Source organism: Orbicella faveolata, unplaced genomic scaffold (genome assembly GCF_042242905.1).
Source record: "Orbicella faveolata isolate gen_17 unplaced genomic scaffold, um_ofav_v1 contig_2, whole genome shotgun sequence".
NCBI classification, from domain to species: domain Eukaryota; kingdom Metazoa; phylum Cnidaria; class Anthozoa; order Scleractinia; family Merulinidae; genus Orbicella; species Orbicella faveolata.
This window is the reverse complement of record NW_028301547.1, coordinates 24,063,447-24,078,014: the sequence shown is the minus strand read 5'-3', so window position 1 is coordinate 24,078,014 and position 14,568 is coordinate 24,063,447. Positions and strand designations below refer to the sequence as shown.

Genomic DNA, 14,568 nt, shown 5'->3' with positions numbered 1-14,568 from the left:
TGACGTCTTACAGAATAGCGTAAGATTAGAAGAATCAATGTTGAAAACGCTTACCCTCTCCTTCTTTGCCTTTACTCAGCAAGTACTTAGGAAGTGACGTAGAACACCCAACCACTGCAGGATAGACTATCAGGTGTGGTGCATCTTGACCCACACGGCACAGCAACTCAGAAACACTCTGCCGTACATAACTTTCTGGGTGATTCAGTCGTGAAAACAGCTGAGGAGTTATGTCTGTCAGGGCACAACAAAGAAGTGTCGTTTAGAAAAGGGCACCTAACATTTTACGGTATAATCTATCAGTAGATCAGGGGATTAGTTTCTAGAGAAAATGTTGCGCTGGATTTGGATAAATAGCCGTGTTTTCATCCCTACAAAAATCCAAAACTTTTCAAGTACATTTTATCTGTTATAATGGACACACATGAAAACAGCTATCGCTAAACGTAGCCTTCCTCAACAAATCAATCGCAGTCTTGCACACAAAATTTTCTCCAACGGCAATCCCAAATTTCTACCAAAATAATCACGCATTTAAGCCCATGGGTCATTTTAGTTGAGTTCTAAAGCAATGAACCAATTGAAAGATCCTCTCCCTGACAGGCTCCGTACGCGCATCGTGTACAAATTTTCTTGTGCAAGCTGTAATGCTTGTTACGTTGGCGCAACAAGCCGACATTTCACCACGCGCGTGCACGAGCACTTGTCATCGGACAGATCTTCTCACGTTATAAGCATTTGCAGGCTTCAGAGTCGTGCCGTACCTCTTGTAACTTAGACTGCTTCAAGATCTTAGACTCTGCACCTACCAAGTACCAAGTTAAGCTTAAGGAGTCTATGTACATCAAGTGGGAAAAGCTTGACCTTAATCAACAGGTCAAACACATCAATTTGACGCTTTCCCTATAGCTGCACGCGCACGCGCATCTTTTTATTTCCGTTAACTTCGCAATTTATCTAGCGTATTGTTTTCCAACGCAATGTAACGTATGATTTGTAACGGGCACGTTTTAAATCACAGTAAACTTTCATAACCGTCACACTGACGATGATGGATGTACCGTCGAAACATGTTTGTGAAAATTAAAAAAGTCGTATTATTTTTGAAAATGAACCAATTGATTTTAATCTGATTGTAGGCACCTATAAAATTTGAAAAATAACGATATTTGTAAGACTGAAACAGTGATTTATTTGTAATGTGCTTAGAGCAGTTTTCAATTGGGTGTCGAAAGTAATAAGGCAAACACCTTGCGTTTTGGTTTTGGTTTTACTACGGTTTGAGATTGGCTGAGTAGTCTAACTGGTACGTAATTGTTTTGGTCTTGGTTTTACAACACTCAAATGAAACGAACGCTCTATTCACAAATGCAGTGTAATACCTTTCCAAGGTCTTGTAGGAGTTTTCACAAGTCCCTCCTCCAGTTCACTGCGGAGCTCACCAGCATGTTTCACAAGAAGACGCAGCAATCTCAAGGTGGCTGTAACATTACTGTCATCATCACTGTTTTTAGAACCATGTTTGTTTTCATTGTCATTCTTTAGAGCACCAGATGATCTATCACAATCCTACAGATATACAAAACATTGCCATAATATTATTTCTAAGTTTAGTACAATGGATGGACAATGGATGGTTATCTCTAGAAAAAACTGTAATTTAGGTAGCTAAATTTCCAAATGAAAAGCTGGAACAATATTTTTCGAGCCCTGTATTGTAAGTGTAAGTCTCCCATGTGCAGATAAATAGCGTTGTTCTTATGCATTTTATGTATTTTCATGCCTGTTTCACATATCCTGGCAATGTGTAAATTTGATTCAAATTTTAAGAAAAACTGTCCAATTGTTTTGTGCGACTGGGCACAAACTGAAAACCGAATTTAAAAAAAAAACACAAAATGAACAACTTTTAACAAGTTTGAATTTTCTTTTATAACATAGCTAGGACCCTGCGCGCACTCTGATTGGTCAAAAACCCATGTTTTATCACAGTATAAAACATAGAAAAGCGTGCTTGATTGTTTTTCGCCTGTAAAATCTATATCATAAACCAAATGAAGAAGCCTAAGCCGTGTATTATACTGTGATAAAACACTCCGGACATTTGAGGACACTCGAGAAATGTAGGAAACACTCGCCTGCAGCTCATGTTTTCTACATTTCCCTCGTGTTCTCAAATGCCCGTCGTGTTTTATCACAGTGTAATACATGGCTTAGGCTTCTTTATTTGTTAAATAAACAATATCCATTTCCACTAGTATCACTTAATAATAAGTTCCTGCCATTTGTTGCGTAAATCATTCTTGGCATATTTCTCGGGGCTTGCAAAATGTTCTCTACATTCTCAAATTCATACTACTACAACGTAAATGCAAAGCCCTTTGAACATAATTCGTCACTTTTCATGGCTGTATCTTAACTGTGGTCAAAGGAACGAGTTTGGTTTTATTACCACATTTCCCATCCTGAGATACATGAAGTATGCTTTGGCAGCAAAATGGTAGTGTTTAAAGAGTCTGTCCCTGACACCTTTCCACACAGACAGCAGATTCTCAAGCAACTGAGGTTGGGCATCCTGTAGTCCAGGGCAGACTGTCACAAGCTGTTTCTTGGTGTTTTCTACTCCATCATCATACAGCTGCACAATGAAACAAGTTAATAAAGTTTATGAGGGGTTGACCATGTTACTTTTGAGGGGGTGTGGGTATGATTTGGTACAGGCACGAATTTTGTTAACCATTTCATGCACTAGGAAATTTTTTACCCGTACGTGGGTATCTATGTATTTTTTTCTCCGTATAACTTGCTTTGTTTTTGGTACAAGTTTGTCTGCAGGATATTTTTTTCAAAATCAACTACCCACCCTCAAATGTCACATGGTCCACTCATAAGTTAATCATGGCCTGGTTGCTTGGAAACCGACTAACACTTATCCAGGATTATTAAAAAGCTGTCCAAGGTTATAATTTCTCTTGTACAAAAGTGTTTTTATTGCAAACATCTTGTGGAGTTTGATATTAAACAACATCAAACTGAAGGACAGAAAACCTCACTTAAAAGTAGCCTGCGAGCAGGCTCAACTTTGAGTCCCACGCGCGAGCGTCTAAGAGCAAAGCGATCTGGCGGGAAGGAGTCTGGTGAAGAGGCTACACCGCGCGCGCTAATGCTCCAACGTGAACCTGCTCGCAGGCTAACTTAAAAGTTATAGCACTGTTATCAAAATTAACTCTACTCCTGGATTAGCTCTATCGTGTTTTGGCTCGGTAATCTTAATTCTAAAATGTACATGCAAGTAACCCCTTTTATTTTGTTTATTCATTTTAATTGACGTAATATCTTTTTTATTCCTTTTGTAACTGAAAAGCCCCTTTGGGGACTTGCAAATAAAGTATGTATGTATGTATGTAACTGCCATAAAAAGGAATTAATACCTGATCCTCTTCACCAATATCCTCATCCTGGTTGAAATATGCTGTCACATGAACCTGGCCCAGTACCAACTGAACTGACTCCACCTCAGCAGGACGAGCACTCTGGTAAAATATTAGATGAAAGATTGTGGAATGACACACGAATGTACTGTGATCTAAGAGAAACATGGTACCACAGAGAAACCTTTTCGCTTTCCAGTAGGTCATTTCTGAAGGCATCAATACCTACACATACCAAATCCTTATACAACAGGGCTGGAAATATCAGTCATATTTCAGACATGACCTCATCAAATATAACAAATGTCAGACTAAAATATCACGTGAAAATTTGTAGAGGCATGTGGTCCAATTAAATCACACATTTGTCTGCACAAAAATGACAGAAACAACTGCAATGCATGCCTAACTGCTTTTTGAATGTGCCGAGTGAAACAAGGATTTGCGAGGATGTCCTGCTGATTGAGAAAATTATTCCCATCCCTGCATATAATCAACACGCCGTTTCTTTGAATATTGACTTGACCTAGTTATTAGGACCATCCGCTCTGTTTAATGCATGGTTCCCCTTAAACTGGACAAGACGGGGCAGGTTCCTGTCATGTATCAATCTTACATTAGATGCATGACCTTACTTCATGATTGAAAGTCTTCCTTAAGTGGTTGATCACCACTTGTCCAAGACTGAGACTGTCCAAGGCTGACATGACAAGTCAGCCCCCACCGGCCACACTCCTTGCCAAAAACAAAAACCTGGGAAAAGGCTACCTCTAAAGACATGGCATATTATTGAATCAAAGAATGACAAAAAGACAGCAAACTCCTACCTGTGGAAGATTCTGTAACACGGTTTCCCTTTCTTGTGGTAAAAGATCAACATTTCCCATTGAGCTGGAAAACAATTAACAAACATTGCTGTATTCTTTTTGTGTCTAATTTGTCTCGACTCAGTGGTAAAGCGTTGGGGGATTTTACGCCGTTTGGGAGACCTAAGAATTCTACGTTTTCTGAGGACTGACCAATACTTTTCTCATTACTATCATTTCTATACACAATAAATCACTGTTCAACAACGATACGATTCAATACACACCTAGCCTGTTCAACCGTCTTTCTTCCCCATCGATAGCACCATCCAGCCAAATTGAACCAGACCTTGCCCAAATCTGGGGCTTGCATGGTAGCCAAGTGCAGAAGCTGGCCACAGACAGACTCGGCATCAGTCACACCACAGGCCACACTTGGAACAGAAGTAGAATTTAAATAGTTCTCTGGTGATTCATCCTGCGCTGGGATAAGGTTGCTATGGCCAAGACTCACGTAATTTGCCTCCAACTCACACAGTGAACTGATTTTCGCTGCTACAGCAAGACCATTTCCGTTTATTTTAGTGACTGCAGTCAACAGCTTTCGGTCGTTAAGTAGCCATTTGGCAAGAGTGAGCAGTGATCTCGAATTTACAGCACCAACGTTCGAGTCAATATCACCCAAGTTTGAATACTGACTAATGCTGTCAGAGAGATAATATACTGCTTCTGAACTGTGCCCTAACGCCAAAGCTAACTTTGAACATTCTCTCTGTATTTCCATCACATCAACTGATTTTGCTGTGGCTAAAGATGCATCATTCAAGCTTTCCATTAATGGTTCAAGAAATTGTTTCTTACTGCAGTTTGAATCTTGTGGAATCTTCACTGGATTTCCAAGCAAAGAAACTTGTTTCACTAAAAGCTTCTGTGCAAGACTAAAGTTGTGATGCTTTCTTGCAAGTTTAGCTGTTGCCAGCTGTAATGACACCAGTTCACTCTTCACAAGATCCTGATGTTTTCCCACTGAGGAGGCGACATAATGAAGGTTTGAACAAAACCGTAATGCCTTGATCAGGACAGCACAGTCATGGTGAGTGTGGTTTATAGTGAAAGTTCCATCTCCTTGGAGAAATGATGGAGATACATCCTCCTAATAAGAAAAAAATAATTCAGTAATGGGTTAGGAGCTATTGTACTTTGAGGCATCCAGGCCTCATTGTTATCTTTTCTCGAAGACAACATTTTCTTCTTCAGTTCCTTGCCCGGGGAGGGGGGCGGGGAAGGGGAGAATTGGGCCAGATAACATTTTACTCTTGACATAAATTTCAGGTGGTAAGCTCTGACGAAAAATACCAGCTACATTACTACAGTTATACCTGGTGAAGTTCTGTCTCCATGATATTCTTTACAGTAGTAGCAAATTGCAGCTGAGTCATGTGAGAAGCAGAAACTTCTAATGGCCAACCCAGTGTTCCCACTCTAAGCACTCCTTCAGAAAGGGATGTGGCATGATGGATGCATTCCTTGATGGCTTGACTGTAAAGAAAATAAAGTAAGGAAATGTCAAAATGCAAGACTTGGAATTGAAACTGTGCATGGTCCAGTTGGAGGAACGAGTATTGTATATGGTAAACCTTTCTTAAATCTAGAATTTTCAAATCAAAGCAACAAAAGCACTGCCAAGTATTTAAAAATACTCACAACATCATGGTCAATGAGGAATAAAATATGCTGCTTAGCAATTCTGCAGAATCAAGCATTTCTTAGAGCCTAGCACGTTTTGGGATTGATTGAAAAAGGATTTTAAAATGTTCAGAGTCAAACATGTGGTCACAATACTGCAACTGATGAACAAATGACTCGTGAGCTAAGGTATGTATGACTGGAATGGCTTCAGACAAGTCTTAAAACCCTGGATTTGTTGTTGTTCTCAAACTCATTCATGAAGTTTAACAAAGGAAATTGTGATCGTGACAGTGTTTGGATATCTGATCTCAGATAGCATAGGTTCTTTATGATTTCATTTTTCTGTTTTCTTTTTAGTTTTAGGTTTCACTGAGAAGATATATTAAACACTCAAGTCAGTGTTTGACCTCATTTCCAAAAACCTCTAAGTTTGCCAAAAATACTTTGGTATGAGTCCTATTTTCAATTTTCTTCTTGGTGTTTAGAAGTGTGGTCAAATGTCAAATCAAATGTTTTTTTACTGTGGTCAATGAACTTAGTTACACCTAGCTATTTCACAGGCATGTCACTTAGGCTGAAAAAAAAAAATGTATCAACTAAGCATAATAGGCTTAAAAATCCAAGCTGGTGGGAGGCAGACCAATTGGCCATTTATAAACATGACCATGGAGTAGAACTAGGGTCTAGTGAGAAAAACAAACTCCAGCTAAGAGGCCAGAGCAGGACTTGAACCCACGACCTCCAGATTTCTAGCCCGGTGCCCTAACCAGTCAGCCATGCTGCCTCCGTCAAACACGGTCTCTCATGTTTGATGTATTACTTTAACCACTCACATGATCTTCTGATCCTTTGTGTTGTTATCTTTTGTCTTAGCTTTCAAATTTCCTGATGTAAAGAACAGCGTCTGAGCCTGAATCAAGGATAGTTCAGCTGTCTGCTCAATATTGTAAGGGGCCCAGACTGGAGTAAATGTTGTGTCCGGATGATTCAGCTTCACGGACCAAGCAGACTTGGTCAGATTCTCAGTCAGTGAGTTCAGTGCTGCTCCAGGGATCAGTCGAAGGTGGTTCCGCACTGATATGAAGTCACATTCCTCAAATTTGCTCAAAGCTCTGAGAAATAAGGTTGCATCTCATAAATGAAACTAGCATTTAGATCTTATCAAATGGTTATTTTCAGTCAGTTGTAATTGTGTCCTTATTCTCTCTACTGGGATTTAGTAATTAAAAATACTACTGCTATTCAAATAGCCAGCCCATACATATACATTGCCCAGAGGTTGTTTACAAAATAGCAACATTTTCTTGCTTACCAAAATCTAATTATTAGATTATATTCACTCTCAATTTCTGTGAGGTGACAATATCGATTCAGCCCTCAGCCTCAGCAACTATTGCCTCACAGAAATCTTGAGCTCATAATCAAACAAAGGAGCACACAAAAAGTAAAGAAAATGTTACGAAGCAAGGCTTACTTGACGTAATTCATGTCAATGTTTGCCATTAGTGAATGCTGTACTTCTGAGTCTGAGCATTGTTTTCTCAGGTTATTCACATGCTTCTGCCAGTCTGCTACCTCATTCCAAGATGATAACTTCATGTAACAGTCTGCAACCTGTGAGAGAGAAATCAATGTCAAACATCTGATGATAAGAGTTTTCATGAATAGATATAAACCTGTTATCCTCTGTGCTTCTAACTGCGAATTTATCATTTTTCTTTGCTAAAACAAAAGCTTGATATTTAAAACCTTTATTATTAATAAACAAGAGTTTTTATTGGCTTAGCCATCATAGTATATGTGCAATTATGCCATGCTCTACAAATATGGTAAGCACACGAACATTTTTAGGGAGCGTTTTTGTCTATATTTTACTTTTAGTTTCCTATATTTCGGGGGCGTTTTTTAATAAAACAATTATTTCACACATGCTTGTTGGATATGAGACAATATTATAGCCAACTCAGTGTTACATGCCTAGTTGGCTGTCATCTCATATCCAACATGCACTCATGAAATAACTGTTAATTATACACTAGGCTAATAATCATATTTTCTTTTTGATGTTTATCACCGTATAATGATCCCTCGAAAAGTGATTTCTTTAGCAGTTACACAAATCACTACCACCCACACAAACATTTGTATTAATTAATCAACAGCTTTCCAACATCTTTTTGATGCAGTCAAAGAAAAGCAGGAAGAAGATTGGACTCAACAAAATGTCCTTGTGTGATATATCCACATCATGCCAAATTGCCCTAAAACTCTGAGAGGCCAATTGGCTCAGGAATGAATAGAAGAGGACATTTTCTTTCCTTAAAATTTAGAAATGCATAAACAGTTGCCGATTTTAAATCACTCTCACACACAAGTACCTAGTGCTGTTTAAACTGTACCTCATTGACAGGGAATGTTGTCACAGCAGTACACGGTGGAGGTGTATCACCTGTCTTTCTTTCCTCTTGGTGGCTTTTCTCTTTGGTCAACATCTCTTCCACAGTTGACTTGTTTTCTGTTGCTGAGGACTCATACCTTAAAAGAAATTGAATTTTCTTTAATTAAGGTAGTCTGACACCAGTTTCCAGTACATACGATTTGATGGATCAATACTACCACTGTTTTTAAGTGGATATCATTGGTGAACAATTTGTAGGCATTTAATGATGTTCTGGATTTCAATAGCAACAGGATAAACCATTTAACACCCTTAAATTTTAGCTTTAAGTTCTCCAAAAATCAAAAACAAGCTTGCTGAATCCTTTTTTTTTTTTTTACCAAGTTGCTACCAGCATGTTGAGACAAATTTTTGCAAAGTTAAACAATCTCTTGATGGTTTTGGAGCCACCATAAAATTAGAGGTTAAGACACTACGTTTATCATTTACATAACACACATGAAATTGCTACGTTACCAAATATGTGGGTGATTTATCAAGCTGAATAGACAGAATGAGCCATTCATTAACCAACCTCCTCTCATATGAAAATCTTGCCTTGCATGAAAATGGCACGAAAAAGGGCTCTTAAATTTGTGCACGAATTGGGGATGCCCTTGGTTTTCCCAACCTAACACTTCTCAAGCCTAAACTTACCAGCCCTTGGCTTTCATTATTGTTCCATTCATCCAAGAGAACTTTTGACCAGAGACCTGTTCACACCAGGCCACTAAACCAGTGATAGCATGAGCACTTCTCAGTTCACACAAGGCTTGAGCTGTCAGTAATACAGCACTGTCAAACTCTTCACCCTGAAATGAAATGACATTGTATTGACCATCTTTAGTGCAGATATTTTTGCAAAACACTAGTTCAAGAAATGCAGGCCTTTTTGTCGTAAATATGACATGATCTAATGCTTATTAATGAATTGGGGTTGGTGGCCCTGTGTTAGAAAAACAGCAACAACATCAAACAAATTCAAACACTCGTTTATTACAAGAACTGTTTAACACTTTTAGTCTTGAAAGGTAGATAATATCATCTACCAATAAATCAGTACCCAATGAATAGCACAGTTTGTGTTTTATCAGGAATTATTCACTGGATAGTGAATTAGTTAGCAGAAAGCATTATCCAGGATTGGAAAAGTGGGCATCCAAAATGTACTATAGGGTCTGCTCAAACAAACAATTTATAAAGCAACATGTGAAATATAAAACAACTTTCTTTCAAAAGTGAGGCATCATGTGCATTATGTAGATACATATCTGGCTAAAAGGCTACTTTGAACAACCAGACCCTGGTGGGTGGTGCTATCCCCTATTTGAGAAACCTGGCCCAGTAGACAAGTTTGTTAATGTCTATTGCCACCTACATGACTACAAGTATCTGAGGCATTTACTTGTGATCAAACAAACCTGAGTCACACTTTGCGATTGTCTGATTTTATTAATTGCTTGTATGAATATAGACTGAATTGGACTCCACTCAGTCCCATTACCATTATAATCATATCTGTAACAAAATTCTTGATCATGATTGGATCTCTGCGCGCCTATTTGTCACGCAATCGGCGCGCAATCGCATGGGTGTCAAATTACAGGTATCCAATTTGAACTTTTTGTAATTGGATACCAATATGATTCACACATGAATTATGTGTGCTTTAATGGCTTCCTTCACAATGTTTCCTATAATTTTCAAAACTTATGAAAAGCGCTACAGACGTTTTTGCTCAAAAGAACTTCCCAGATGACATTTTTAATTCCGAAATTTGTTATAGAGACGATTAATTAGTAACTGAACCTCATGTCGTAGAATTCAGGGAGTAATCATGCTTGTATTTTCAAATCGGGCTTGTGCTTTGCGCTCGTCTGATTTTGAAATTACTTGTGTGATTACTCCCTGAATTATACTCCGCTTGGTCCAGTTACTATTACTTACATATATAAGACAAAATAACACTATATACCTGAGTATTTCCTGCAGTCTTCATTTCCTGCAACATTTGAAATCCATGCCAGACAGTTGCTGCAGGACAGCCACACACCAAACCCACACTCATCACTGGTTTACGCACTCTAGTAAGCCACTCAATACATGTGCTTCGATTTGTCCGGAAAAATACCCGTACAGACTGAAATGTTTATACAGACTTAATTAATATCATGAGACCTCAAACCTTGCAACTGAACCCTTATTGAAATCGTACAGGGTATCTTCCATTCAATAGGATTTCATTGATACATTGATGTATTATGTTGAAGAAATAATATTAAATGATATTTCAGCAACCTTCAAAAATCTCTATCACAGATGTAAGATAAAATCCACCCATACAAAATTCAATTTTGTGAAGAAGATCCTTGTGATGATAATTTCATAAACAATAACAATGCACCAAACAATTATTTATGTAACTGTAAGAAAAATTGTAAATTTAAAGGATTCAGTCATGGTATTTTGAGTTATTTTGTCCATGACTATACAAAATTACCCTTCATTTGAAGTAAACCTTGAAGTACATGTAGTAATATACTAACATAGAAAAACATCAAAGATGTATTCCTAAACCCTAAAGGAACAAGGATGGTTAAGGGTGGAAAAGATTAACATGGATTACAAACGACAACCTTGAAAAATTAAGGCTACAAACCGTGATGTTGCTCCTTTAAAAACATCTAAAATAGTGAAGGGATAGCCCTTCAACTGTACCTTGGGTGGCGAGGGTAGACCCACTACACATCCTTCATAGCCATTGTACATAAGCTTTTCAAGGTTCTCTATGAACTGTAGCAGCAATACAGACTGGAGGTGGTTGACATAAGGTTTGGATTCAGCAGCTACTAAATTAACAAAGACAAAATAATGTAGTTTTCCCCCAAGATAATGCTATGGTTTACAAGCTACATGTAAGGTTGTCTGCAGTGCATTTGGTATAACAGAGCTGTTTTATAGTTTTGATCCACCGGTAGCCTTGATTTTGACACATGCATCAATAACAAACTTAAGGGCTCAAAAAAACTTGAAGTCTAGCTTGCCCTTGGGACAAGTAGCTCTCAAATTTTGCTTGCCCTGGGCAAGTCCTAGTTTGCTCTTTTAATGATTTATTCCACAGACGACTTACCTTATCCCTTGTCCACTGGGCAAGTGAGGATAAAAAGTTACTTGCCAAGAAGAAAAACCTACTTGTCCAGGACAATGTGATTGCACTTTTGAGTGAATTGTATCAACTATAGGCACGTTCACTAGTAAATCAAGGGTCCATCAAACATGCTCAGCCATAGAAGGTGTTTGGGGGTTACAGCCCGAACTGACAGTGCTGCGTAAGGAAGCAAGTCCTCTAAAGATATGAGACTAATTGCAGAAAAAATATGAAAGAAAAATTTATACATAAGATGAAAAATGAATTTTAAATTTATTATACCTGTTTCATTTCCCTCCTCCTCCTTGGCTCCTGGCTCTTCATGCTTAGGTTTGCTTTTTTCTTCCTCACCATTTGCATCCATCACAAACTTCTGCAAAGCACCTGAAAAGAAAACCAACTTTGAAACTGAGATTGTTTCTGGTTTGTCTCTTTCACTTTACTCAGGAATACCAAGTATGACAAGTTACATATCAACCTCATTCCTAAGGATCACATATAACAAGACCTACAACAAGACCTACATTTTAAGACTTGAATTCACTGTCATAAAACAGAGTCAAGAAATGTTTGTCTCAGTGAGAGAGAGGGGGGGGTGGCAGGTTAAGGAACACCTGGAAAAGGAGGATGTAGGTTAACAAAATCAGGTTGCCCTGAACTGAAGAGAATGACATACATGATGGCCAGAACCGAGCATTAACGCTAAAAAAGGAATTCAGGAGAATATTGCTAAACAAACCAATAGCAGACCCCCAAAACAATGATCAATTGCCTTTCAATTATTAAATAGCAATGTATATTGTATGAAGACAGCAATTTTTACCTTCTATTGCCTGAAAAGTTTCCTGAGCTCTACCAAGTGGAGTACGCAGACGCGATAAAATGCAGAACTGAGCAGCTTCCCACGTGGCCCAAAACCAAAGCAGTGATTCACACCTGTTAAACTGGAGGACAAACCATCATCAGAACTAATGTCTACCAATAGAAAAGGTTGAAAACAGAACATGCAAGAAAATTGTAAAACAAATGTACCAGTAAATTGTTTCATTCCCCGTGTGAATCTTTCTTTGTGTAAGACATACCTGAACCATCTCTGTTTCTGCATACTTCTGAACTCTGTTGCAGCTGTGGAATAGCCTCAACAACCAGTCGACATTTGGCTCTTTGCTGTAAGAAGACACCGATTCAATCGCAAACATCTTGGTATCATACTCAGATTAAATCAAGCATAAATTCATATTTATGACAACAAATGAGATTCAATACCGTGATAGCACCAAGGCTAAAAAGTGCTCAGAGTTTGTCAAAGTTATTAGTTAGTAAAGAAACTAAAGTGCTGCTTCAGGGAACAAGTAACTCTAAGTTGGGAACCAACTAGAAGCCTAATAAAGGTAGATTAAATGCCATAGAGAGTTTGTGAAACTGATGTTTCAGGCATTAGCCCTTTGCCAGATCTTTGTGACTTTGGGGCTTATCCTTGAAACCTCAGCTTCATGAATTGCTAAGGGGATTAGTTCACCTTTGAAAGCTCAAATTTGAAAAAAATTAATAGTTCAATGTCTGAGTCTGGTAGCTTGGATAAAAACAGGGAGAATCAAGTAACAGTGGTATTATCAAAGGAAAAGGGATGCACATCTAGTGATACTCACCTAGGTAATACACCTGACAGAATAAATCCCATCACGATTTGAAAATCATGAGAATGGAAAGAGCCAGATGGTGGCTTGACTGTGTGACCTTTACGAGCCAACCACACATCACTGCAACTGGTGACCAAGGGTTTGCCAACATCTACACTGCCTCTGGCTTGACCAGTTCTTGATTCAAACAGGCTCTGGCTTATGGAACTGTGATTCACAAGCACCAAAACATTAACAAATCTTAAGGCGGTGAAATGCGAGATACAAAAACCCTCAACTTGTTGAGCAAAATTGTTTCATTGCAAGTTTTGGGTCGATGTTTTGCATTTTTCACCTCACATGATCAACTTGTCGTGCAACAAAAACATTTGTTGCGGGTTGAAGAAAGTTGTTGTGAAAAGTAAAGCCTCAGTCTAATTTGAGCAACAAATTTGCTCATGCTGTGTGACAAGTTGAGGGTTTTTGTATCTCATATTTTGGCGCCTTTAATTATAGGTGCGGCAAAAATGATGCTATAAAGTAATAATGCTATCGCAACTACCACAGGCTGCCTTTACCACTAAGAATGTTACTAACCTTGTTAAAATATCTGTTGGTAAAGCATTGATGAGCTGTTGGTAGTTCTTGCAGACTTCTCTATTCACATCCATCAGACGGACAGCACAATCCTCAAGGAATCTGACATTACACAGGGAACAATCTCTTACTAAGTGGCACCTTAACCATTTTCTCTTGCTTGACAATGCACATGTTAATTAACAAGACTGCAAACTGTGTTCAAAAACAAACAGTGGAAGGACTTACTTTCTCAGGCACTTGGTTGATAGGACTTTCAAATCAACTAAAATATTCAGACAAAGAGAAACTTCCAATGATATGGTGGGATTATGGTCAAATGCTGTTGAGAGAGATTGACAAAGATCAAAAAACCTTCTTGAGATCAGAATGACACCAACTTTCTAATACTTTATAATCACAAAATATTAATTGCTTGTTGAAGCTTTGTCTGACTAAGTGTAAAACAACTCATATTCTGATAATTGAATGGCTTAGTGCAAGACTGACGTAAGTGACTTTTTCGGGTGAAAAATGATATTTTTGTTCAAAAGCGCCCAAATTTTTGCATGTGGTCTCCAACGTAATAGGAAAACATTGCCCTGTGTTTGTATTCCTTGTTTTTTTTTGCCTGATGTACAAAACAAAGTGGAAAGTTTACTCATTCAAAGAGGGGATCTGGAAATGAATTTCTTCAACTACGTTGTGACGTAAGCTTGCGTTTGCATTATTTTGGCGCGCAAGACAACGTCAAGCTTTCGATCAGACAAGTTGAAACCTCACCTGTTGCATGAAGTCCGCTTATTTGACTCATATTTGCGCCCGCCTGGCGGTGAAAGGACTTCATTAAGTCCGGAAACCC

General features: G+C 38.4%; 1 protein-coding gene across 5 annotated transcripts in view; it reads right to left on the bottom strand.

The window, feature by feature from the left end:
- Positions 1 to 14,568, bottom strand: part of LOC110060274 (serine/threonine-protein kinase SMG1-like) — a 66,253-nt gene that overhangs the window by 33,016 nt on the left and 18,669 nt on the right. For 3 of the 5 annotated variants that reach the window (XM_089290420.1, XM_089290422.1, XM_089290424.1), the window contains 19 exons: positions 13,956 to 14,049; positions 13,728 to 13,829; positions 13,161 to 13,358; positions 12,594 to 12,678; positions 12,335 to 12,455; positions 11,794 to 11,895; positions 11,082 to 11,212; positions 10,339 to 10,503; positions 9,021 to 9,175; positions 8,326 to 8,461; positions 7,401 to 7,540; positions 6,760 to 7,038; positions 5,617 to 5,776; positions 4,525 to 5,390; positions 4,259 to 4,322; positions 3,432 to 3,533; positions 2,453 to 2,638; positions 1,383 to 1,569; positions 55 to 234 (listed from right to left, as the gene is read on the bottom strand). In XM_089290420.1, coding sequence (XP_089146546.1) covers positions 55 to 234; positions 1,383 to 1,569; positions 2,453 to 2,638; positions 3,432 to 3,533; positions 4,259 to 4,322; positions 4,525 to 5,390; positions 5,617 to 5,776; positions 6,760 to 7,038; positions 7,401 to 7,540; positions 8,326 to 8,461; positions 9,021 to 9,175; positions 10,339 to 10,503; positions 11,082 to 11,212; positions 11,794 to 11,895; positions 12,335 to 12,455; positions 12,594 to 12,678; positions 13,161 to 13,358; positions 13,728 to 13,829; positions 13,956 to 14,049 — 3,453 coding nt within the window. The remainder of the gene's footprint in view (positions 1 to 54; positions 235 to 1,382; positions 1,570 to 2,452; positions 2,639 to 3,431; positions 3,534 to 4,258; positions 4,323 to 4,524; positions 5,391 to 5,616; positions 5,777 to 6,759; positions 7,039 to 7,400; positions 7,541 to 8,325; positions 8,462 to 9,020; positions 9,176 to 10,338; positions 10,504 to 11,081; positions 11,213 to 11,793; positions 11,896 to 12,334; positions 12,456 to 12,593; positions 12,679 to 13,160; positions 13,359 to 13,727; positions 13,830 to 13,955; positions 14,050 to 14,568) is intronic. The other 2 variants (XM_089290421.1, XM_089290423.1) reach the window with 1 other exon arrangement.